Source organism: Diospyros lotus, chromosome 8, assembly GCF_014633365.1.
Source record: "Diospyros lotus cultivar Yz01 chromosome 8, ASM1463336v1, whole genome shotgun sequence".
Classification (NCBI taxonomy): domain Eukaryota; kingdom Viridiplantae; phylum Streptophyta; class Magnoliopsida; order Ericales; family Ebenaceae; genus Diospyros; species Diospyros lotus.
Window position 1 is genome coordinate 34,123,239 of NC_068345.1, and position 25,486 is coordinate 34,148,724.

General features: G+C 38.9%; 3 protein-coding genes across 10 annotated transcripts in view; 2 read left to right on the top strand and 1 right to left on the bottom strand.

The window, feature by feature from the left end:
• The first annotated feature begins 889 nt into the window (after positions 1–889).
• Positions 890–16,451, top strand: LOC127807452 (uncharacterized). Of its 4 annotated transcripts, none has more exons than XR_008024686.1 (8): positions 890–1,240; positions 1,828–1,888; positions 1,976–2,070; positions 2,153–2,186; positions 13,897–13,951; positions 14,042–14,084; positions 15,298–15,390; positions 16,035–16,239. XR_008024686.1 is itself a non-coding variant. In XM_052345306.1 (8 exons), exons 1-7 carry the CDS (start codon positions 1,019–1,021, stop codon positions 16,104–16,106), a joined length of 582 nt encoding a protein of 193 aa, XP_052201266.1. In that variant the 5' UTR covers positions 891–1,018; the 3' UTR covers position 16,107; positions 16,303–16,451. The 4 variants fall into 4 exon arrangements, 2 of the variants coding, with proteins under 2 accessions (XP_052201266.1, XP_052201265.1); XR_008024687.1 differs by having other exon boundaries at positions 15,298–15,385; positions 16,034–16,087; XM_052345306.1 differs by lacking the exon at positions 15,298–15,390 and adding an exon at positions 16,303–16,451 and having other exon boundaries at positions 891–1,240; positions 16,035–16,107.
• Positions 16,452–16,537: 86 nt separating this feature from the next.
• On the bottom strand, positions 16,538–19,857 carry LOC127807451 (pyridoxine/pyridoxamine 5'-phosphate oxidase 2). Of its 2 annotated transcripts, none has more exons than XM_052345304.1 (7): positions 19,640–19,857; positions 19,503–19,552; positions 19,371–19,428; positions 19,256–19,288; positions 18,952–19,047; positions 16,995–17,162; positions 16,538–16,890 (listed from the first exon to the last, which is right to left on the bottom strand). In XM_052345304.1, exons 1-7 carry the CDS (start codon positions 19,727–19,729, stop codon positions 16,810–16,812), a joined length of 576 nt encoding a protein of 191 aa, XP_052201264.1. In that variant the 5' UTR covers positions 19,730–19,857; the 3' UTR covers positions 16,538–16,809. The 2 variants fall into 2 exon arrangements, with proteins under 2 accessions (XP_052201264.1, XP_052201263.1); XM_052345303.1 differs by having other exon boundaries at positions 16,538–16,908; positions 16,992–17,162.
• Positions 19,858–21,000: 1,143 nt separating this feature from the next.
• LOC127807928 (stromal processing peptidase, chloroplastic) overlaps positions 21,001–25,486 on the top strand; it is a 36,639-nt gene continuing 32,153 nt past the window's right edge. The window contains exons 1-3 of one of the 4 annotated variants that reach the window (XM_052346164.1): positions 21,001–21,156; positions 21,666–21,967; positions 22,388–22,628. In XM_052346164.1, the coding sequence (XP_052202124.1) occupies positions 21,762–21,967; positions 22,388–22,628 (447 nt within the window). In that variant the 5' untranslated portion in view covers positions 21,001–21,156; positions 21,666–21,761. Of the gene's footprint in view, positions 21,157–21,243; positions 21,451–21,505; positions 21,968–22,387; positions 22,629–25,486 lie in introns of those variants that run through there. The other 3 variants (XM_052346162.1, XM_052346163.1, XM_052346161.1) reach the window with 3 other exon arrangements.

The following is a 25,486-nucleotide window of genomic DNA, read 5'->3' on the forward strand; positions in this document are numbered from 1 at the left end:
AGTTGATATCCTTAAAGTCATTTTTTTTATTAGTCTAGGAACTGAAAAATGCATTAAGCCGTGGTGACGTGACAGTGCTGAAAAGTGACGTGTAGGTGACGTGGCAAAGTTAACGTCTCAGTTAACCTCGGTTAAGTCAGGGACTAAAAGTGTATAAATTATTTTGTCCAGGGATGAACAGTGAGCACAATTTAGTTGATATCCTTAAAGTCATTTTTTTTATTAGTTCAGGGACTAAATTATGTATTAAGCCTTTCTCATTTATTCTCTCTCCTCCTTTCTCTCATCTTTTCCAGCAAGTCTTAAGCTCCGCCTTTTGCGTATTTGACCACCGTTACATCCATCTTCTCTCATTTCTCCTCTTCACTCTTCTTTTCTAGCAACCCTATTTGCTTTGCTGCTTTGTCTTTTGCCACATCTCGTTTACCGACCTTTGTTACATGATGAGGCGACAATATAGTGGCGAGGTAAGGCAGCAATGGAGAGAGAGAATGTGGCGATGAGAGGGTCGATGGTGAGAAAAAGGCAATGGGAGTAAAGAAATTACGAGAAAGAAGAAAAAGAGAAACAAAATAGATAGAGAATCTCAAAATAATGTTTTTATCTCCCACACTAATGAGAAATAAAGTTACTCCATTAAAAAGACACTCGTGAGGAATAAAGTTACCCAAGGCGTGAACAAAATCGCAATCGGGTGCGAGGGGCTCTCCCCCTCTCAATTAACCCGCATCGGGCCAAACTCGTTGGCTCTCATAGGTGTCGTGTCATTCCACTAATCATCCCAAAGCACGCATGGACCAGTGGATCAGTGTGCGTTGGAGAAAAGCCCGCTAATTCTGTGGCGCGAATTATTAATTAATAAAATAAAGGGCCGCTCACGCCTCACCGCAATGCTTTCATTCGGTTCACGCTTCGCTTTTATTTTCTCGTCAATTAGAGATTTATTATTTATTGTTATTTGCGCGCATATCGGCTCGGCTCCAAAGTAGAAGAATCCGTGCACGCCAACTCAAGTCGAATGCAATCCTCGCCGATAATTTCATCCGGCGCAAAGCCACACGCACAGTGGTCTCCTCTGAATCCCATCAGTAGTAGGGTCAAATCCCTCTACACTCGGCCGCCGAATACCTTCGACGATTCCTCTTCCAAATCCGCCGGCCGAATGGCTTCCCCCAAATGGGCTCAGAAGACTATTACTCTCCCGCTGCTGGGGCGCGGTTGTCATCTCATCACCCCCAAGGTAAATACTCCCCCTTCTCCTGAATTTTACTATGTTTTTGTAGTTTCTTTCTTTTTGTTCGTCGTTTTCTCGGTTTCATCAGCTTCTGATTTTGTCTCCCTCTCTTCGTAAATTGTGCTTCCTTGAGGAATCTCAATCAGTACTTTAGGGTTTCTTTACGAATTACTACAAGCTGTATGGGAATGGGACCCGATTATCAGTTCAAATTGTCACTCACATCCATCAGCTGCTTCAACCACCCAAAATTTTTCTTCGCAAATTGCAATTTTTTGTTTATGGTTTTTTGGTTGTTCTTGCTCTTACGGTCTATCTATCCACATTTCCGCTTGCACCGCCCCCTGCCTACAAGACAATAAAAATAAATAAATAAATACAAAATGTTGATGTGACATAAATAGATACAAAAAAATAAATATACCCGTGGCCTTATAAATTAAACTTGAGTCCATGTAACCAGTTAGTGGGATTAAGGGTTGGTGTTATCACCATCTACCAACGCTGTCCTTCCCATTGCTGTGCTAACTTTATCCAGCATAATGTTGTTTTATATTGGTTTTACTTTTAAATAACCATTAGTTCTTCCATAGATTGTGAGGGAAATTGGTGAAGATTTGTCAGGATTCAAATGTGGCCTTGCACATCTCTTCTGTAAGTTGCCTGCATTATTATTCATTCACTTAAAATTTCTTTTGGATTCTATTTATCCCAAAGTTCCATTTTCTCCATGTCTAACAGTGCAACATACAAGTGCTTCTCTGACTATAAATGAAAATTATGACTCTGATGTCCGAGAAGATACGGAGACATTCCTTAACAGGATTGTTCCAGAGGTTAGTTTATTATATTTTTGTATTCCATCTGGCGGCATATATATGTAGCCCTAAATTTCATTTCTTAATGCATTTTTTTCAGGGGATGTCTGCACCTTGGAAACATACATTGGAAGGTTAGTAAGGAATGTATATCTTTGAATTGAGGGGATTTGCATTGCTGTTATGCGGGATGCTCCTCTTTTCTCCTTAACAGTGCAATTAATGTGCTGTATATATGGTGTATATCTTTGACCTCAGTCATTTTTTGTCGATCATGTTGCAAGTCACAATACTATCAGCAAGGCTTACCACAAACTCATTTAGGTTACCACAAACTAGGTTATCCTTGTTAACATGTGTCAAGTCTCTGGATCGAGACTTGAATTTCCGATGTTTAAGAGATAAAGAGAAAGGGAAAAGGGAGGGAAAGAGAGATAGAATTTGGAGGGAGAATTAAGAGAAAGAAATGAGAGGGAAAGAATTTAATGTTATTATCATGAATGAATCCCCATCCTCATGCATATAAGCCTTTTATAGGCCATGCCTAGGCGGTTATAGCTTACACATGAGGTATGATAGTCCTCACCCCCACAACAGATCAGTTAGTTACACGGCTACTTGCAAGAATTTAAAAAAATTACAAAAGAGACCCTTGGGTCGTGACACTCCCCTGCCCTTCAACAGCATTCTTGTCTTCAAGAAGTCTTCAAAGTAGGCTTGCCGTTTTGGGGAACTTTTTTAGTAATTCAGGTAGGTATTCCCAGGTGGTATGGTCTGGCTGAAGGTGTGACCACTAGACCAAAACTTGGATGAGAGGAGCTGTGCCTTGGTAAACCACCCTTCAGTCTAGTATAGCTCGGGGCTCTCTCTGCTCCTCCAATTCATCTTCGACCTCTGGTAGCTGCTGACTTGTAGGCGCTTCTGGTTCAATGGACCTCTTTAGTAGAGACACATGGAACACGGGATGCACCTGTATCCCTTCTGGTAGTTTCAATTTGTAAGCTACCTTCCCTACTTTAGCTTCTATGACATAGGGCCCGAAATATTTGGGATTGAGCTTGGATATTGGTGTGGTCTTGAAAGGGCCGTTGTAGGAACCTTTTTACTTTCAAAAACACGTTGTCCCCCACCTCAAATTCTCTATCACTCCTCTTTCTATGTGCAACCTGCCTCATTCAGTTTTGGGCATTAGTTAGCTCCCTTTTTAGGGTCGATAGCATTTCATGTCTCTGCTGTAAGTAGTACTCCACCTTCGCCAGATTAGATGACCCGCTTGCTATAGCCGGTAGGAGGGGTGGTTTGTATCCAAACATTGCTTCAAAAGGGCTTCTCTTGATTGCGCTGTGGAAACAGGAGTTATACCACCATTGGCCCAGTGGTGACCATCTGTTCCAGCTCTTTGGTTTGGTGAAGCACATTCACCTCAAATAGATTTCTAGGCACTGATTCGCCCTCTCCGTTTGATCATCGGATTGAGGGTGGTAGGCAGTTGACTAGTGCAATCCTACTCCTAGCTTCTTGAAGAGTTCATGTTAGAAATGGCTGGTAAAGATCCTATCCCTGTCGGACACAATGGTCTTTGGAATTTCATGCAGTTTGACCACTGAATCTAGGAACACTCGGGCCATTTCTTGTGCCGAAAATGGGTGCGTTAGATTGAGGAAGTGCCCAAATTTTGTCAATCTGTCAACGATCACTAGTATTACTTCCTTACCTTCGGACTTGGGTAGGCTCTCCGCAAAGTCCATGGAGATATCTTCCCATGCTTGCTCCGGTACTTCCAAAGGTCGCAGCAGGCCCGGGTAAGGTACTTGCTCATGTTTGCACCGCTGACATGTTTCGCATGCTAGTACAAAATCTACTACATCCTTCTTTTGCCTCGGCCAAAAGAACAATTGTCTTATTTTGTGATTGGTAGCCCGGATACCTGAGTGACTCCCTAGGGGTGAGTAGTGTGGGGATTTCAAAATCTTCGTCTTCAACTCCCTGTCATCCCTTATCACTAGGCGTCTTTGGATTCTGAGGAAGCCATTTGATAGGGAGTACCCATTTTCTTCCCCTGTTTGCACCGCCAATTTGGTTAAGAGGGACTGCACCCACCCTGTGTTTTCATAACTCTGCTCCACCTCCTTTACCCACTCTGGTACTATTGCAGTGATTCGATAACAATGGCCCTCATTTTCTTTGACTTCTTTCTTGGACAGTGCGTCAACTACTACATTTTCTTTACCCTTCCAATAGAGGATAGTGTAATCCAACCCCATTAGTTTAGACACCTCTTTTCTTTGTAATTGAGATTGCAGCCTCTGTTAGGAGAAAAATCTTAGGCTCTCATGGTCTGTCTTGATTATAAATGGATTGCTCTCTAGATAGTGTCTCCATTTATTCATCGACTTTAACAATGCTAGCAACTCTTTATCATATACACTCCATCCTTGGTGCTTAAGCCCCAAAGCTTGTCTTATGTACGTGATAGGTCTCCCTTCTTGTGTTAAGCTTGCCCCAACCCCTTTTTCACAGGCATCGGTCTCCACCAAAAATTGTTTGCTGAAGTCTGGCAGGCTAATATAGGGGCTTGTGTCATAACATTCTTTAGATTTAAGAATGCTGCTTCTGCTTGGGGGTTCCAGCAAAATCCTTCCTTCTTGAGCAAGTCCGTTAGGGGTCTGCTGATCAGTCCCTAGTGCTTGATGAACTTGCGATAGTAACCTGCTAATTCCAAGAATCCCCTTAATTCCCTCACTGTTCGGGGTCTAGGCCACTCCACCATTGTTGTGACCTTGCTGGGATCGGTTTTGACGACTCCTCCTGAAATGATGTGCCCCAAGTAGCTTACCTCATCTTTGGCAAAAATACATTTGGATAGCTTGACATACAAATGGTTAGCTCTAAGGACCTCAAATGCGGTTTTAAGGTGGTTTAGGTGTTGGTCTAGGTTTGGGCTATATATGAGGATATCATCAAAGAAGACTAGAATAAATTTTCGAAGATAGGGAGCAAATATCTGGTTCATAAGGGCTTGGAATGTGGCTGGGGCATTGGTAAGCCCAAAGGGCATAACAATAAATTCATAGAGGCCCTGGTGAGTGCGAAATGGAGTTTTTAGGATGTCTGCTGGTTTCATCCGGATCTGATGGTATCTGGATCTCAGGTCCAACTTAGAAAAAACCTTGGCCTTAGCCAATTCGTCTAGTAGATCATCAATGAGGGGAATGGGAAATTTATTTTTGATGGTGTGTGAGTTGAGTTGGTGGTAATCCACACAAAATCTCCAAGTCCCATCCTTCTTTTTAACCAATAAAACAGGGGATGCGAAGGAACTTTGGCTAGGTTGTATAAACGAAGTGGCTAGCATGCTAAAGATCTGTTTTTCAATCTCTGCCTTTTGTGTAGGAGAGTATCGATAGGCTCTAATATTAACTGGGGTGGTATGAGGTTTAAGGGTATAACATGATCCAAAGGCCTTTGGGTGGTAGGGAGTTAGGTTCTTGGAAGAGGTCCTTAAAAGTTTTTCGTTAGTACATGCAAGCTATCTAAAGTAGTTACCTCTTGATGGGTGGCATGGGCCGCTTCCTTCTTTTCTGGTAGGTACTCTTCTGTTTGACCTGCTTCTTCTCCTTCGATGGCATGTATCGAGTATAATTGAGATATTTGTCCCATTTTCTTTATCAGCAGCTTCTGTGGCTTGTCTCCCTTGATCATTTTGCGCTCCCCTTGTTCCAGACTTCCCACCAAGGTTAACCGTTTGCCGCCCATTTCTAATGTGACTTCCAGCTTGTTGAAATCGAAGGTTAGGGGGCTAATCGTCCTCATCCAATCCACCCCTAGCACAATATCACAACCGCCTAGCTCTAAGATCCTCAGATCAGCTTTAAACAAGTTGCCTTGCATCATCCAAGTGAACCTTGCACATTTGCAGTGACTATACATCTTATGTCCGTTGGCTACAATTACTGTCAAGGGGTTAGTGTGGGTCAACTTACATCCCAGTTCCTTGGTTGTACCTTTGTTGAGGAAACTATGGGTACTACCACTAGTACCATGAGTTTCTTTTTCCGCAGCTAGCCCTTAACTTTAATGAGCTTTCCCATTGGTCCCCCTTTTAGGGCGTGGAAGGAGATCTCCCCACCTTCTGGTCCTTGTTCTTCCTCCAATGTCTTTGATGGATGCTTCTCTTTCTTCTCGTCTTTTTCTTCCTCCTTATCCGACTCTTCTTCTTCATTCCCTTCATGCCCTGGGCTATATTTCTCCTTGCACCTGAAACATAATCCCAGCATCCTCCTCTGGTCTAGAGTGGTGCTTTTGTTTGCCCCTGCGTGGAATCCCCCATTTTAATCCCCTGTGGTGACTACTGGCACCATAGCCTTCGAATTATCCCCATTGAAGGGCCCTCCCATAGTAGACGACTTAGCCAAGGACTTGTTCTTTTTAAAAATGGCATCAAGCGTCAGCTCTTGAAGCCTTGCCTTCTTTACTGCCTCCCTCACCGTGGCTGGCATCATCCTCTTCACCATTGATTTTAATTCGTCTTTAAGGCCACTGATAAAGCTGGACACGAAGTATTGGTCGGTTAAGGTGGGCTGAGAACTCCACGAGTGATCCCAATTCCTCAAACTTCTTTTGGTACTCAGTCACGGTTCCCTCCAGTTTCAACTTATTAAATTCATTGATTACATTAGCCATATTTCTCTCTCCCAAACCTCACACGCATCTCTTCTGCAAAGTCTATCCATCTCACCCCCATACCTCTAGATCTTGACCCACCTTGGTATCAACCATCGGCTACGTCGTTAAGTTAAGCCGAAGCTAATGTGATCCCTTGATTCTTAGGGATATTGTAAAATTGGAAATATCTCTCACACCTCCGGATCCACTATCTTAGTTTAGATCCTTCAAACAGAGGTATCTCCAGCCTCGGTACGGGCCCATGATTAATTCTAGGGGAATTAAGATCTCCCTTACCTTATCAGCCTCTCTCGCTCCTGGAGGCCTAGGAAGTATTCCTTACCCCGAAGTTCCAGTCTCCGGTGTGTACATTATCAGCCTCTCTCCTCAGTGTGTACATTATCAGCCTCTCTCACTCCTGGAGGCCTAGGAAGTATTCCTTACCCCGAAGTTCCAGTCTCCGGTGTTGATCGGGGAGGAAATTCAGGCGGTAGCCTGAATTGAGGAAGCGCGGATAGCATGTTGATCACACTACTAATCCGCTGCTCCATTGACTCCCTTTGTCGGGCCAATTCTCTCATCATACCTTCTCTAGAAGCCGCCATGTCCTCCCGCAATTCTTCTCTAATGGATTGAACCTCCTCTCGGCTCTGAGTCACTGCTTCTTGCGTTTGTGTCAGACCAAACTCCATCGCTTCCATCCTATTCTCCAGTTGCTTCGTTCTTGTTCCCTCAGCCATTCCAAATTCCGTCGTCCAAGTCGTCTCCGATGATCGGCCATTGATCCGAAATCACAGACTAGGACAACCGGCTCTGATATTAATTGTCAAGTCTCTGGATTGAGACTTGAATTTTCGATCTTTAAGAGATAAGAGAGAAAGGGAAAAGGGAGGGAAAGAGAGATAGAATTTGGAGGGAGAATTAAGAGAAAGAAATGCGAGGGAAAGAATTCAATGTTATTATCATGAATGAATCCCCATCCTCATGCATATAAGCCTTTTATAGGCCATGCCTAGGCGGTTATAGCTTACACGTGAGGTATGACGGTCCTAACCCCCCACAACAGATCAGTTAGTTACATGGCTACTTGCAAGAATTTTAAAAAATTACAAAAGAGACCCTTGGGACGTGACAACATGTAGAATAAAAATAAGACTTAATGCATACTTCTTTTGCAAATCAAGTTTGAAGAAAGCTTGGGGGGTTGTTTAGTTGTAGAAAGTGTTTTTCAGTTTTCTATCCCTAATTTTCTATAAAACCTCTAGTTTTCATTTTCTATAGAAAATCTGGAAAATGCATTCAAATGTTAGAAGTGTAGAAAACTAATTTCATATTTATAAAATTTGAATATATGTTCAAAAAATAGAGAAGTAGAGAGGTTTCACTTTTTGTAATTGTAACTTGTGTTAAAGAAGGAGATGGAGGTGGCTTGGGAAAATTTTTGTGGAAACTGTGTTTTCCAAAACTCAAAATTAATAAAGAAAATTTGGAAAACTTGTCTTAGGAGCTTTCCAAGTTCAGATCAGTTCAATTTTAGAGATCCACGTTTTCCAAATCTCCATTTTCTGTTAAGAATTTTTTTTGTATTTGATTTTCTGTTTATCCATTGTATGTGGAGTAATTTTCTGGAAAACTGAAGCTGTTTTCCACAACACAACAGCCCCTTGATTTATGCAATTCTTTTTTGTGTTCTGCCATCATATTCACTATGCGTGTGGCCACAAGAGGCCTGGATCACGCAAGAACTGAACCAGGACCAGACATCATTTGATTCTGATATGTTCTCGGGTAAGTTTTGGGTCCCAATTTTCCAAATTAGCTTGTTGGTAGGGTTGTCATGTTGATTCTATGACCCAACCCAATATCCAGGCCTAAGGCATCCCCACACAATGTGGTTAAACACACATCATTGGTTGCACATGGGGGACATGGATAATTAATAGAGATGGATATTGCTCTCAAAGAATTATCTTGAAAAGAAAAACTGAGAGAACATAGCTCTTTCATTACATATTAAACTTCGAATTGACCTCTAAATTGCTTAACTTCAAATCAAGTTTTCTTTACCATTTACTATGAGGCTTCACTATCTTGTAATGCTAAATCTTCTAACTGCATATATTCCTTAAATCAGTTTTCTTTCCAATTTTGTCAGAATACAAAAGCTTTTCTAAATGAGGTGTTCTTATGCCAAAGTCAATAACTATTAGTTGCAGAATATGTCTACTTCCTTCTTCTGCTTTTTATTCCTAAACTTTGCATGGCTGAAGAACCAGCCAGTTCTTGGTGAAGCCAAAACTTGCAATTCCTGTCCCGTTGGTGAACTGCTTTGACATTTTTGTAAAGTATGATCTAGGGTTGAACAGACAAAGTTTTTCAGTTCAGTTTGTTTTGCTGTCACAACCCAATCTCTCATTAGTGTCCACTGGGGAGGTCTTTTGGGTATATTTTACTTGGTCCCATGAGCCATAAAATCACCTTGAGCTAATACTTTTGGTGTGAGGACTCATGGTGTTACAATTGGTATCAAAGCTAACCCAAGACCACTACCACGTGGGATGCGAGCCAAGAAATTGTTCTAAAACTTACAATTGGGTTAGATTGATTGATATGGGCCCTTTTTTTTTGGTTGTTGGGGGGGGGGGGGGGGGTGGTCTTAGTGTTTGTTACTACCCAATCCCACATTGGGACTCACTGGGAAGGTCTTGGGTATGTGATTTGATTCCATTAGCCCACAAGTCACCTTTAGCTAGCTCTTTTGGGTGAGGAATTGTGGTGTTACAAAATGTCATAGGAAAATAAGAATTCTAATTGGTTTCAATTCTAAAACTTGCTATGGTATGAATAAACCCCCCCCCCACTATTTCACAATCAGAATAAGGTGCAATTGGGGTCAATTTTTGGATGAAAATAAAGATCTTGATATCTCTCATATGTCTTTGTTCTTTCTCTTCTTGTCCCTTTTTTTTTTCTCACTTCAAGATTCTTCTTGTAATATCCCGCATCGAGTGATAGGAAGGACCGGAACAACTTACCTTGATGGGTCTATGCGAACTTTTCAGGGGTCACTCATCCTTAAGCTTTCCCAACTCAAGCACACTTAACCCAGGAGTTATTTGTCTACATTCAACCCAAAAGGTATCCAGCTAGTATTGTTTCCTTCATTATTTATCCTCAATATCCATTCTCTGATCTCTTGGGGTATTACATTCCCTCCCCCCCCTTGAGCACATGACGTCCTCATCATGCGACCTTACAACTGGTCTCAACTCCCCCCAGTCCAATGTCCCTGGTTCAATACCCTCAGCCTTGGGCTAGTACACGGTCCCTGGTCTAATACCCCCAATCTTTGGCTAGTACACGGTCCTAACACACGGCCTGGGTTGCTTTGATACCACCGGGTTGATCCTTACATAAAACCGAAACTCCTTTAGGGTTTCGTTGACTTCCCAAAAGTCCCCTACGACAATTCGGTTTTTCAACCTAAATCATAGCTATATATTTATCTGTAAATTCCATTTTTACCCTAAAATAATTTACTCTTGAGTGCTTTAAAAATTCTCGGGTATTCTCTCTTTTCAAACTCTCTGCCCTTCCAACTCTTTGCCACGGTTCCTTCTCCTTCACGTCCATTTTGCTTCCTCTTTTTATAGTTAATGCACCGACTCAAATTGCCTTGGCCACCACGCTCTCTCTGCAATCTCTCATCCCAATGCCCTCAAATGGTGCAAAGTTTGTCCCTCAATTGCTGCAAATTTGCCCCTATCACGCGTGCATATCTATCACCCACTGTCTTCCATTCCTTGCCATCATGTGTGCATGTATATATATTTATATATATTACACTAATATAATTATGGAAAAATACACATTTAATCCCCATATTTCATCCTTATATCATTTGGTAACTTCTCTAATTGCAAATACACCCTCTATTAGTCAAATTAATTTGCATTGCGATACTAAATATGCAAAATTAATTACTCAAGGCTTACTCGACAAGGACGATTTTTCCCCAATGTCCTCACCGGACTATTGATTCATCCCGAAACCACTTCAAGGTTGATCTTTACATGAGACTGGAGCCCCCTTAGGGTTCCGTTAACTTTCTAAAAGTCGCTTACGATCATTCGATTTTTCAGGCTGCATCACAGCTGTACCGAAAACTATCCTCATTTTAATTTCTTTTAGCGCCATAAATCTCGTCTCAATGCGCTTGTCAATGTTTTATTGTTTTCCATTAATTTTCTCAAAATCACACATAACTCAATAAATCACCTTAAAACCCATAAATTAATTATTTGCAAAGTCATGGATAGTTTTCGGTACAGCTGTGATGCAGCCTGAAAAATTGAATGATCGTAAGCGATTTTCGAAAAATCAACGGAATCTTGAGGGGGCTTCGGTCTTATGTAAAAATCAACCTTGAAGTGGTTTCGAGATGAATCAATAGCCCGGTGAAGACACTAGGGCAAAATCGTCCTTATCGAGTAAGCCTTGAGTTATTAATTTTGCATTTTCAGTATCACAATGCAAATTAATTTGAATGATAGAGGGTGTATTTGCAATTAGAGAAGTTACCAAATGATATAAGGATGAAATATGAGGATTAAATGTGTATTTTTCCATAATTATATTAGTGTAATATATATAAATGTATATATATGCACGCATGATGGTAAGGAATGGAAGATAGTGGGTGATAGATATGCACGCATGATGGGGGCAAATTTGCAGCAATTGAGGGACAAACTTTGCACCATTTGAGGGCATTGGGATGAGAGATTGCAGAGAAAGCGTGGTGGCCAAGGTAATTTGAGTTGGTGCATTGGCTATAAAAAGAGGAAGCAAAATGGAAGTGAAGGAGAAGGAACCATGGCAGAGAGTTGGAAGAGCAGAGAGTTTGTAAAGAGAGAATACTCGAGAATTTCTAAAGCACTAAAGAGTAAATTATTTAGGGCAAAAATGAAATTTACAAATAAATTGAGGTTATAGGGTAATTTCTTACCGTTATAAATGACCGAATCGATTGCAGGGAATGCCCTGGAGTCGAAATGTCTAAGGAAAATGATATGGTATTAACGAACATTTTGAGGCATGATTTATGGCATCGAAAAAAATTAAATCAGAAATGATTTTCGGTACAACTAAAATACAGCTATGATTTAGGTTGAAAAATCAAATTGTCGTAGGGGACTTCCGGGAAGTCGACGGAACCTTGAGGGGGTTCCGATTTTATGTAAGGATCAACCCTGAGGTGGTTTTAGAGCAACCCAAGCCGTGTGTTGGGATCGTGTACTAGCCCAAGGCTGGGGGTATTGGACCGTGTACTAGCCCAAGACTAGGGGTACTGGACAGGGGAGGGCTGGGACCAGTTGTAAAATTGCATGATGAGGACGTCATGTGCTCAAAGGGGGGAGAATGTAATACCCCAAGAGATCAGAGAAGGGCAGTATATATCGAGGATAAGTAAGGAAGAAAACAACACCAGTTGGATACCTTTTGGACTGAATGTAGGCAAAGAACTCTTGAGTTAAAAGTGCTTGAACTGGGGAAGTTTAAGGATGAGTGACCCCTGGGAAGTTCGTGTAGGCCTATTAGGGTAAGTTGTTCCGGTCATTCCTATCGCTCGATGCGGGATGTTACAGGTGGTATCAGAGCCGACTCTTGGAGAGGGCGAGGAGTGGCGCCGGGGCTTGAGGGCTTGAACAAGGAGCGACTCCTGGCAGGCTTGTAGGATGACAGCCTCCAAAGGGGAGAAGATTTGGGATTAGTTGTAAGGTTGCATGACGAGAATGTCACGTGCTAGGGGGGGGGGGAGAATGTAATATCCCAAGAACCCAGAGAAGGGTAGTATATATCGAGGATAAGTAAGGAAGAAAACAACACTAGCTGGATATCTTTTGGACTGAATGTAGACAAAGAACTCATGTGTTAAGCGTGCTTAAGCTGGAGAAGCTTAATGATGGGTGACCTCTGGAAAATTCACGTAGACCCATCAGGGTAAATTATTCCGATCCTTTCTATCGCTCGACGTGGGATGTTACACTTCTCTTTTCTACTTATGATCAATATTGTATCTGCTTTCTCTTCCATTTTCTATACCAGTTCATCTTCTCTTCTCATGGTATTGATAGAGTATTTCTAACATGGTTATACATGCTACCAGCAGGTATTGGAGCCAATCCAGTACATTAAATCACATGTCCTATTTTTAGTAAAATACTGGCCAGAATGACCAGGTATCAATATATTGTAATTCTAAAGTATATTATTATGTTATAATTATAACATTGTATATTATAATTTTATGTATTTACCAAGTACTAATTTGGCATTTACACTTTGTAGTTTTGTGGTAAAAAAAAACGTCTATGAAAAAATGAAGAAAAAACATAATTGTTGTTACCTTGTATTTAGATGTTGAAGATAGGGATTAAATTTTCCTTCTCCTGTGTGTTGTTATTCAATTTTTTTTTTTATTTTACATTCATATATGTTATATCATCAACTGTATTATTTAACTTTCTGTGTAATCTGTGTATTAATTTGAATCCATTGCTATATTGATACTTTAAATTATTTGTTTCTGATAAATTATTGACAATAGTGATAGTTTTATCTACCTTATGTCATATAAAATTTATTATAATTTTATATATTTTTCATAACATATTATTAATTTATTATGGCAAGATACCCAAAACAGTACCCCGTATTGTCAGCTGTGGTACTGACAGCTACATTTCATATTAAGAAAAATTTAAAAAAAGATTGGACATGCATTTATAAGTGTTGTGTCTGTTGCAATACAGCCACATCCTAGAAGGGTCCATGCTTCTTAGCCACCAACATAGAAGAAGTAAATAAATGTCATAGAATAAGGTCAATGCCTAGTTGAATACTTGATGATTGATTATGTAGGATAGTTGTGTATGCTAGTGGCTTTGGTTTGCATATGGTGGCTTGTTGTATTGAGATTACAAATTAAATTGGATCATATACAGTTGGAATTCAATAGAATCCATATAAAAGAAGTATGTTTAACTTAACAGGATTAAAGATTATTCATTTCATGGCTGATTTGACATGAAACTCCCTGCTTGCTTTTGTTGTTACGGATGCGGTCTGAGCATGGATGTCGAATCATGTTTTACTTTTATTTATTTATTTTTGCAGGTCCAGATGACATGCCAGCACACATCAAATCATCCATGTTTGGCTGTGCACTGACGTATGGATATTCATCTGTTTTATTTTGACTATCTTTATATTGAAGTTTCACAACCAAAATTGAAATCTGTTTCTCTTCTAATTTTTGCAGGATTCCAATTACGAATGGAGAACTTAACATGGGAACTTGGCAGGTGGGTGAAAATGAAATTTAGATAAAACAAAGATACTTGAATTTTCTAATGATATAAGTTATAAGCTTCCTGAATATGGTTTTCATCACTGAAAAATCTGTATTTGTTTTTTATTAATTATCTTGGATGACATGTATTAGTATCCATGTTAATTTGAATAGGGATGAGAGGAGGTGAAAAGGACACCGTGCACAATCATGCATGCACTTTCCAATAATTGTTCTTTGCTAATTTGAAAGGAGGACTCTATTGGGAAGATAAACATCATTTAAGCTTTAACATAACAATCTGTTTTGGATCATTTAAGCTGTAACATAATAATCTGCTTTGGTGTTATATGTCAAGTCTTTCACATGTCCTGTTGTAATGAAGGTTTAGAGGAATCATATCAACTACGTTCCTTGTATGTTTCATGACACTTCTGTCAATTTACTATTCTTCCTTGGAAAAGTATTAGACTACCAGAAGAAGCAAGTTTATTCACGGTGCTTGCATGGCAATTTAGGAAGATAACATCTTGTTCCACACTGAGTTGGGTTCATGACAGTAAAATCTGTTAAAATAATATTTCATTTACTCTTATTTGGAACTAGGAGTTCTCAAAGGAAATGAGAATAAATGTTTTTATGTGCATGCACATGCACATTTGGACAAATGCATCCATGGAACATGTAATTTCTATCTTCTTGGGAGTCACTTGTTTCTCCACTTTCTTTGAATAATTTTGAGAAACACTCCTCCCATCTCTCCACGATCACCCATTTACTAATGGCTTTTGATTTTCTTCTGTTATGCATTTTACGGGATGAAATTCCTTGCTTTTTTCCTCTTACTTTAGCTAACTTATATCTCTCTTTCTCATCTTTTGTGTCAAGTTGGTGGTGCAGATTTTCATTAACTTTTGACTTGGCTTCACTAGCTGCCTTTTTGCTTCCCTTTTTTTGCTGTAGTATACCTCTAAAAGTTTTTTTTGTTATTGTATGTATGTAAAGACTTATAAGCTCTCTTATACCATTGTGATTAATTTCCCTGTTAAATTATAATGCCATGTCATCATTAATTTTCATTAATTAAGGTCTAAATTGGGGTAAATAACACAGCTTGTTACATAAATTGTTGAAGGTTGTCCTATGTCACTAGGGTGAGGATTTCCTTTGTGCGGTGGACTGGTTTTAAGTTGAATGTTAACTCATTTTCCCTTTTCTGATTCCAGTATTAGCCAGAGGGGTTTTTGCTGCAGAAGTTGTTTTGTAAATGGTGGTGAGACTTTTGGATAGAAGAGGAGAAGAAGAATGATATAGGGAGGGTATTTTGGTTTTCCTTTTTTACCTTTTGTTTTTCTCATTTCAACTTAAATACTGCAGAAAAAATAGACAAATTAGTGCACGCAACGATAAAATTGGTCTTTCGCCTAACTTTCTGATATTAGTATGTTTATGTTACGAATTTGACAGTGGTCAAATGGTAAGAGGGTATATGATACAAATTTTAAGTGTCAAGAGTAATGACATCATGAATTAATATATGTTTTATATTCTATTAAAATAGTAAAAAATCTTATGGTTATCCCCTTTAGGATCTACTCCAGTGTTTAGAATTTGGTTAATCGGTAAAGATACATGTACTTGGTGTCTCGCCCAAGAAAGAGGCCCAAGTCCTAGTAGCCCTGCTAAATGGTGACGACACAAATCTTTTAAGATGTGTCTATGTTAGTTATATAATTCAGCAGACTAATAATATAACTAGAGTTTAAATTGCTTATGTACTATAGTTGCATAACTGTTGGCTCTTGCCCCCAAGAATATGTGTGATTGTATCTGCAACTGTCTGTATGATCTCTTTAAGAAGAGGGTTCATCTGATGACTTCTTATTTAATCTGCAACTGACTGTCCGATCTCTTGAGGAAGAGGGTTCTTCTTAACGACTTTTATTTCTCTTCTCGGTTACAGGGCATATGGCTGTGTGAGCACCGAGACTATCCAACTGCTCGGAAAATAGTTGTTACTCTTAATGGAATTTGAGGTGATAACAGTGATAGATGTTGACATTTTAAATCTTTTTGCTTCTATTTTCTGAAACAAATGTGTGTATTGGCAGTTAGTGCTGAAGTTATACACTTTAGTTTAATATATAACATTAGACTCCAATTTATCATTTTGATAGTCCCAAACTTCGTTGCTTGTTTCGTGCTTGTCTTATTTGTTGCATGAAAATCAGGTTGTACTCTAGTTCAGGAGAAGCAAAGGAGTACTGGCGGAGAGGAAGAGGACCGCTCTGTCACTTGGAGGTGCCAAATTGTTTTCTCCAAGTGTCACAGAAATTTCTATTAGGGCACTTTGAAGTTTCATAAGTGCATAGAAAACAAGTCACAACAGCACAACAGCAATGGCTTGGCTTCTGCAACCACTCATCTCTATTTCCCAAAAATAATAGCATAAGAATTGTAGGAATATCAATGAAAAGTCTTAGGTCCATTGCTCCTACCACAGAATTGGTGTATTTCTCAGACAGTCGTACATCTAAATGACAGCATGGTCGTGCACATTACAACACACCCTCTTCTAGTCCATATATGTGTATATATATATTTGCACTTTTTTGGTTCTAGCTCGGCAGTGGGAACGATTCTGAATTTCATTAGGATCATTACAATTAATCATCAAAATTTAGTGAGCTCAATGGCAAGTAACTGTCATTTTAGAATCTTACAATGGAAGATAAAAATTATGGATTGATGCTCTCTGAGGTCCAAAACTTCTCTCTGTTGACAGTCTGCCTGGATGAAAAGGCTCGCCTTTCGTTGCTCTTCAAATTCAAATAATCAACATGTTCAGATGACGAGCAAATTAAATTTTATGGGCAAAGAAACCCAGCAGGGAACAAATATTGAGAGCAAAGAAGGCCTGAACCTGGTCAGGGTCTAGAATTAGCAAACAGAATGCATCAACCGGTCTGGCAGAGGGATCTAAAGAGGACTCTGGCAATGGTTGTTCAGCAAGTGAGGGAAGACCAGGATCAGACCCCAAGTACTGAAGTCTTGATTTTAGAGAACAAGCAAACCAAGCTTTCTCCCTTTGCTGCATCATGACTTAAAAGAATCAAAATATATTTGGTTTTTGAGAAAGGTAAATGAGAACTAATATAATACGAATTTGTTGTTCCAGGTGAGCTTATCATTATGCACCAACAAAATTACGGTACCGATAATTTATTTTTACTCAAAATTATTAGTGGTCCGTCAAGGTAAGGACCTCTTACAGACAAAATCTGATCACAAAACCCACAGAGATTCGGGGCAATTTTTCTTATATACAGTATGGTAGCCGGTGGAGGCAAGAGTCCAAACTTGGAAGAAACATCATTAGCAAATATAGTAGATTTGTGGCAATGCAAGTAAATAGTGCAATCACTCAAGGGAGCATTCTTTGCAATTTGCAAAATGGTATCAGCCGCTAGAAGTAATAACATACCTAAAAAATATAGTCGATCTTCAGCTAAGACAGCACTCTCTCTTTAGCCCCACATCTCAAACTTAGAAGAAACATCTCTAGCAAATAGGGTAGGTTGTTGGCAATGCAAGTAAATAGTACAATCACTCAAGGGAGCATTCTTTGCAAAATGGTATCAGCTGCTTGAAGTAAAGACCACCTAAAAAATACGGTCGAGCTTACTCTCTCTTAGCCCCGCATGTTTTATCCCGAGGAGGTCTTCCTCCACTAGCAGTTTTCTTTTTCTCCCCTGAAAACCTCTATTTATTTTGGTGTGGGTGGTAAGAAGACTTGTACTTCTTGGTTTTAATAGACTCTTCACAAGCTTTGTTTCTATATATTTATGAGTTGTTAATGACTGAATGAGACCAAGAACTAGCCTCTTACGTGCAAAATTATAGATCTACTTTAAGATCAAATAATTCGTTCTATGTGTGATGGCATCAACAATACTAGGAATATCAATGAGCCTGATTATGGCAATTGCTCGGAATATCTCTTTTTAGCCTTTAGGGTTTATTTCTTAAGTTCAAGATAAGACTGCCGTTCAGATCCTCCACACAAGATCACACCTGCACTAATGGTTCCCATCTTACTATAGTATATGTGAGTTCAACGTTCTAAAATTCTACAGCACATGAACACATAAAGATCGCCTTTCTTCTGGACTTCTCATTTATTTGTATTCCTCATCTCTCGTTTGCCGTCTAAGGCCTTTGTTTTGAACTTTTGATTCTTTTCTAGTCTCCTCCAAAACTAGGACTATCTGGACGTGAGTTTATGTGAAGGAAGTGTTGGGGACTTTGCAAGGCTAGCACATTGAGCATTTGTGCAAACATTCTTTAATCGTAATTTTCTCTATCACTTAGTCATTACATCAAAATTGCAAAGAATGCTTGTGCTTGGACTCGCTAAAATTCAAGTTTAGTTCAAATAAAAGAAAGTTTCACTTAGAGGTTCAGGGGTAAGAATTTATTAGTTTCTTCCAGTAGATTTCCTGGTCCACAGATTTCTGTAACAAGATATGAAGACACTCATAAGCTAAGAACATGCATGGACATGGGCCAACAATACATCAGAAGTCAGAACGCTAAATAAAGCACTAAGAAGCACATGTATGGATATGGCACCAGAATACATTAGAACACGAACATTGCCAACACCACAATTTTTAAAACTTAAAGATACAAAATAGCAAGGTTATAAGAGCAAGTAAATGCAAAGATTCATATATATACATGCAAATCACTAATTCTCACTTGACAAAAAGAACACTAATTCTCCTTTTTTATTGAATGTTTATAAAAGCGATCCAGAAACTTACAGTAAATTTGTACTTTATTCAGCAATCAAAAAGAAAATTATGATAAACTGGTACCTGAAGCTTCACGGGATCAGGACATGACACGTCAATGACATCAATTCTTCCATTAATCCGGAATTGCTCCCAAGATTCAGTAAAATACCAACATATCTAGATTAGTGAAAAACAATCAAACTTTAAAAAATGAATTTGAAGTAAAAAAAAAAAAAAAGAAACAACGAAAAGAGAATTGATCAGACATGCAAGAATGTTCTAAATTATATTTAAGCAATTCGCTGGTGGAAGACAAATGAAACAATACCAATACATAGCAGCTAACCGAATGGAAGGCCACAACACCTCAATAAGGATCAATTACCTCAGCATATGGGCAATGCTTGAGATCATCTATCTGCATTATTAAACATTAACACTATTATTAACCAACACAAACTGAAACCCTAACATCAATAGGACACACAAAGAGAGAGAACCTTGCGACTTCTACTATCAGTATTAATTTGGATCTTCTCGGTGTTCTCCAGAAATCCTCTGCACAGAATAGAAGCATCAATTGAGAAATCTCCAGAATTTACACGCACGCAAGGTCACAGACACAAGGAGACCTGAAAACAACAGTGCGATTGGAGGGCCTGCCATTGGATCCGATGGTTGCCTGAAGAAACGCAGCAAGAAGCGATTGATTAGAAATGTTTGGAATGGAGGCGTGTGCATGTGTATAACAAATGTGGAGAAATTGTACGAGTTGGAAGAAAGAAGAATGCTTGAGGCTGGAATTGCAGTCTAATGCGTTGAGAAGCAGCTGCTTCCATGGGGCTGTTACCGTTCCCATGGCCGCCGTGGAGAAACCTGTTTGAATTATCGCAAAACAAAGGGAAGTGTGTGATATTATGCGAAACACTCGGGTAGGTTTGTTTCACAGCTCAAATTCTATGCCCTAATGCTGAGATATCCGATCATCAACGTTTTAACATAATTTTATGGCAAATTATTAAAAAAAATACTCAACTTTTATATAATACAATATGCGTATATATTATTATTTATAATACACATTATTTGCTAGCACTGACATATTCACATATAAGCTAATTGAATATGGTTAAAAAGATCAAAATACATTTGTCCAAAATATAAATTTGCAAGAAATACCATTGACCGTTACTCTCTCATCTTTCCCCTTTCCCTTCCCATGGTCCTCTCATTATCGTCCATTGCTACCTTCACCTAGCTACCATTGGTAATGTGAAGGCAACGAGATGGCAAGGCAAAGGCAACGATAGACAGCCACAAGGTAGCCACGGGAAGGGAAAGATGAGAGAGCAGTGGCCAGTGACATTTTTTGTAAATTTGTATTTTGGGCGAAAGCATTTTGATATTTTTAATTGCATTCGATAAAACTCTTTGTGCATTTGTTGAGCAAAGTAGATTAATTCTTATTTGCATATATGTAAGCATATGTCTGTGTATATATATATATTTATGCATAAATATAAAAATATAATTGATCTATACCATCATTTAAAATATTAATGAATTATTTGTATAATTATTTAAAATACCATCATTTAAAATAATAGTTTTCTTTAAAGATAAGGCTTATTGTTTAATACTTAATTATGTCTACCTTGTTGTTTAATCCTATTCAACTTATTATCACACTTAAAATGGTGGACACCATTTAATTAATAATCTCATTCAAAAATTAATTTAAATGTAAATTAATAAATAATAATAATAATAATAATAATAATACTATAAAGGCAATTATATTTCTTACTATTTCCAATATATTAAGGATGATGAATGGGAAAGAATTTGTTTTCACTAAATTTTAATAAAAATATTAAGGATTTTAATAAATTATAAATTGTAGTAATTAATTTTAATATTTAATATTAATTGACTCAATTAACACTTAAAATATAAAAATTACAAATCCCTCGGGATGAAAGGAGAATCACGGTAAAATAAATATGAAAAATTGCTTTTAAGCCCCAATCTACCATTTGAACTGAAGATACTGGGCACATGTATATTGATCAAAATCGAAAGGAAGCTTTTGCTTGTGCAGGATTTTTACTGGCAAGTCGATCGATTGGACTGCGACTCTTTTCTCTTTTATTTTCTTTGTTTGTTAGTTAATGCCTGTATGTTGATAATTGGGAGGAGGAAGTGAAGTAAATGCGATTTGACATTGTCAACAACTCTTGGAGAAAGGAAGAGCTGAGCAAGCGATAGGAAATGACAACAATAGGGGTGAGATTGATTGATATTTTCTTGAATTTTAACCGACATTTGGTGATAATTTGAATATCTGTCCATTTATTATTCGGGCCGGGCGGAGGTTTCGTTTTTCACACTCCAATTCTTTGTTTGTGTTTGTCGTTGCTGCTAATGTGATATTCTTTCTTCTTAATTGCACACAAGTAGGAACTCGAAGGAAGACTTGCTTCTTTCCACTCGTTTTGGTGGAAAGATCTAAGCGTCTGTGTTGTCTGTATGGCTGACGTGCCCTCTTCCATATCCACTGCTCCTCCTCTCTAATCTCATGTCTATCTTTCCTCTCTTTTTTTTATTCGTAAACTTAAGAATAAATACATGACATATATACACCACGCCACACCACACCACACCTGCTTTAATTGTAAAAATAGGGGGGAAAATTGAAGATATTTTACCCTGGAAGATTGGATTGTTTGATTATGAAGCTGCAGTAAAGTAGGGCGGTTCCGTTCTGCTGATTGTGTCTTATATTTGTCACGCAGGCGCTGGGCAGAGTCAGAGAAGAAAGGAAACGCTTATCTGTTTGTTGAGTGTGAGAGGCGCGGGAGGGGGCGAGCGTTTAAGAGTTTGCAGGGACGATGATGGCCGCCTCGGCGTCTCTAATGGGAAGCGTTCCCCAAGTATGTTGTTATTCAGCGACGGCAGGAGGTATCGGAGACGAAGGTTGTTCCAGAAGTCGGTTGAATTTGATAATACCGCCTCCTCGGCCATCGCCCAGTTGCCCGCCTTTCCCCAAAATTGGTGCCAACATCCCATCCCGTTCATTGCTATTTTCTCCACCCAGGTACCTAATCAAATTAGCTCTAGGGCTTATCGGTTCATGCATTTGTGATTACTGTAAGCTCCTAGCTCTTTCTTCTCCCCCCCCACCTCTGTCTCCCAATCATCTGACAGTTGAATTGTTTCTCTTTCCGAGAAATTAGCGGATGCTACTCCGAGGTCTATCATAATGCGCTTCTGAAATATATATTGTTTGCGTCTCAACAAAGAAACAGATCACTGAAGACCTGCCCGCTAAAGCTATTTTAAGTCTTAAAACTATGAAAATATTTTATCCTACTTCGCATTTGTTTCAATCTTAAGAAACACTTCTGAATTACTTTTTCTTACTCATTTGGACTGCATAAGAAAATATGGCAGTTCTACGTCTTAACTCATTTTATTCCTTTATTTTCTTTTTCTAATGGATTGTTGTGGTTGGAAGGTGGTCAAGTAGAGGATTTGGTAGATCAGCATCTTCTAGGAAAAAATACAATTTGTGGAATTCGTTTACTTCCAAGTTTGATGAACGGTTGGCTCGAGCAACTTTGGTAGAAAAGCGTAAATCCTTCTGTTGTTTACGTCTCCACCCCAGAGGACGGACTGGTAGCAACATATTTACATCAAGAGTCTTTCCAGATAAATCTGCTTTCCATTTGTCCAGGCATAGCCTTGAAAATAGCTTGGTAAGTTGCTCCAACTTCCTTCCATTTCACATACAAAAGGGTGCCTCGTGTTTACCTCTCCCAGCATGTATGATTTAGGGGGGCAACACTGGATTGTGTCCTTGTTTGTTCCTTTTTTAATCGCTTGTCAGCCAGACAAAGCTCATGCGTTGATTTGTGGTGCAACTTTATTCATGCATTATGCTGGCTGTGAGAGAATTGGAAATAAAATGACTGGTTATAAACTTGAGGTTAAGCTCTTGCCACTTTTGCTGTTGTAAGTATCTTTTGAATGATGCAGATCATGAGGTCAAAAGCTGTAAATCTTGACTCCCGTGAGATTCAAAATCAAGCACTGTAATGGCCTTTACTGGAACCATTTTGCTGCCATTCATTTATTTATTGTCTTTGCTTTTAGAGTAGTTTTATCCTTTTCCTAGTGATGAACTTAGCGTTGCTTGTTTACTTTTTTAAACAGTCAACATATCTGTATTTTTTTTTTTTAAGTAACATATCTGTATTTGAAGATCACCAGAACCATGCTTCTCTGAGTAGCCAATTATGATGTAAAGTCTTGCAATTTAATAGTGTCAATTGGGACAAATAAGCATCTGATTGTTATACAATGCTACTCTTTCTTAGTTTCATTATTTTTTTTAATGAGTGTATCTTTGCTGGTTCAGAAATGAACAATATTCTAATCAGCTTACCTAATTGGTTTGGCCTGCCAAAAAAACTGCTAAATTGCTTGGCTACGCTACTAAGCATTAAGAGACTTTGCATATCTCCTGGCTTGAGAGAGATTTGAAGTGCCCTAGTTGTCAAATGGTGGCATTCTCTAGGTGAGGTAACTTGTAGAGACAAAACTGTTGTGTCTGAATGTGTTCTTGTACAAACAACCTACATATTAGCAATTGAAGAGGTCAAACCTCACCGATGGGCTGGATTTTAAAGTCTATTCCCCTTCTCCTAAAAAAATTGGAAGGAGGATGATAGGCTAAATCCAAGAGTTACCATACTAGATTCTTTTTCGTTAGAGGATCATGCACTTGCAACCATTTGGGCATATGCATAACTGTTGCACTTGGGGTGGGTGTGTCACCATGCAAGAGACTCATTCACTCTACTTCTTGTCTGTGTATACATGGTTGTAGTAATTGGGGTGCACGCATTTGTTTTTCAATTGAGTGACTTTTGTGTAATGAAAGCAACATAGATCTTTAGTGGGGACCCCTCCCACAATACATATATAGTGGTTTCGAGGATCTTAAGGAGATGGATACCAGCCAATGAAAAAGCTGGCAATCAGAACTAATGGCCACTGTGGGCTCAAAATGATGGTAGTGCTACACTAGTTGTGGAGTGAAATAAAGCACACGGTAATAAAGGATGCAGAAAAATGGGATGGAAGACAAAGGAACAACACTTGAAATAGAGAGGCAAAGTATGTCCCAATGCCTATGGACACCAAATTACTGTAATCATGAAGTGAATAACCTCCAACATATAGAGTACATCATCTAATCTACTCAGGAGATGGTTTCTGCCATGGATATGAATAAAATCATAACTTAGACTAATTTGAACTGTTTTCCAATATACCTTATACATCAAAATTTAATCCTAACAGGATAGAAATAATAGGAACTCCCTCTTATAGTCAAGTTGGCTTCCTGTCACTAAACCATCTATCTGCTTGATGTGCTTTGTGAACTTTTTCCTAGGCCTTCAAGTCACATACTGTCTTGAACCTAGGTTTGACCTAGGGTTTAGAATGAATTTGGAAGGAATCGGGGAAGATAGAACAAAAAAGAAGGGAGAAATCAGAAGAATTGAGGGGGAAATCAGACAGAACAGAGAGATCAGGGAGAAATCAGAGAAAGTAGGGAGAGAGAATCAGAGAAGTTGGGAGAACAGATTTCTTTTACCCTTCCACCATCCTATTCTCAAACTAATTTAGCTTATTTATAGGCTGCTCTATCCTTTTAGTTACAATACAACTGAAAGCTACAAACAACTACAGTAGCAAAGTACAACCAAAAGAAATACATCTAATACATAATTACTAATATATCTTTGGGGTTGTGACAATCCCCCCCTCCCTGAGAGATTTATTGTCCCCAAGAAATTACAGCACTGGATCACGACTTCATCATCCAATTCTTGCTTTCACTATTTGATTCAGACCATTCCTTCGCCTTTTATTTTTTCCTTTCCTTTCCCTTTTATTTTTTCTTTCATTCTTTCTCCTTCTTGACCTTTTCCTCTTCTTTCTGGCTCTATCAAGTATATCCTCAAATAAATCTTCTGGTGTAGAACCAGATGTATTCAGTGCAACGACTTGATAAGGTGCATAATCCTTAACCTTCATGCAATAATCACACCAATGAGTTTTAATGGTAAGTATTCCAGCAGCAACAAGCTCTTCCACCATCTTCAGAGAGTCATCGCTTTTCTTCCATTCATCTCGTTTCAATTTTTCATTCTGCATCCTCCTCTGCTCTAGATCATGAATATACTCCTGGAAAATTTCAATGTGATCAATTTTTTCTAGGTGCGAGCATCTTTTATCATCCTTTAACTGATCTTTAACTTTCCTCCATTGGATGTTCATTTCGATTAAGCCATAGGTTTCTGGAATTGTCTGAACTCTAATCTATTCTGCCTATACTCTTCTTGAGCTTTTTCTTGCTCCTTTTTCTGAAGATCCACCAAGTAACTTTTGAACAGATCTTCACGCTCTCCAGATTGCTCGTCATTGATGATTACTAGCATTGCCTAACTGATTCAACATTTACAGACTCTAGTGCTTTGAAAGCATACTTTTCTTCCTGTTTTCCGGTGTACACCGGAGGTTCTCCTTCAATAGATTTCTCCTC

Excerpts from the sequence above, each read along its gene's own strand:
- LOC127807452 (XM_052345306.1), top strand. The coding sequence starts at position 1,019 with ATGCAATCCTCGCCGATAATTTCATCCGGCGCAAAGCCACACGCACAG. Across the intron at positions 13,952-14,041 it reads ATGTTTGGCTGTGCACTGAC|GATTCCAATTACGAATGGAG; the intron begins GTATGGATATTC and ends TAATTTTTGCAG. Across the intron at positions 14,085-16,034 it reads TTAACATGGGAACTTGGCAG|GGCATATGGCTGTGTGAGCA; the intron begins GTGGGTGAAAAT and ends TCTCGGTTACAG.
- LOC127807451 (XM_052345303.1), bottom strand. The coding sequence starts at position 19,729 with ATGGGAACGGTAACAGCCCCATGGAAGCAGCTGCTTCTCAACGCATTA. Across the intron at positions 19,048-19,255 it reads AGCATTGCCCATATGCTGAG|ATATGTTGGTATTTTACTGA; the intron begins GTAATTGATCCT and ends TCACTAATCTAG. Across the intron at positions 17,163-18,951 it reads CTGATCCCGTGAAGCTTCAG|CAAAGGGAGAAAGCTTGGTT; the intron begins GTACCAGTTTAT and ends GTCATGATGCAG.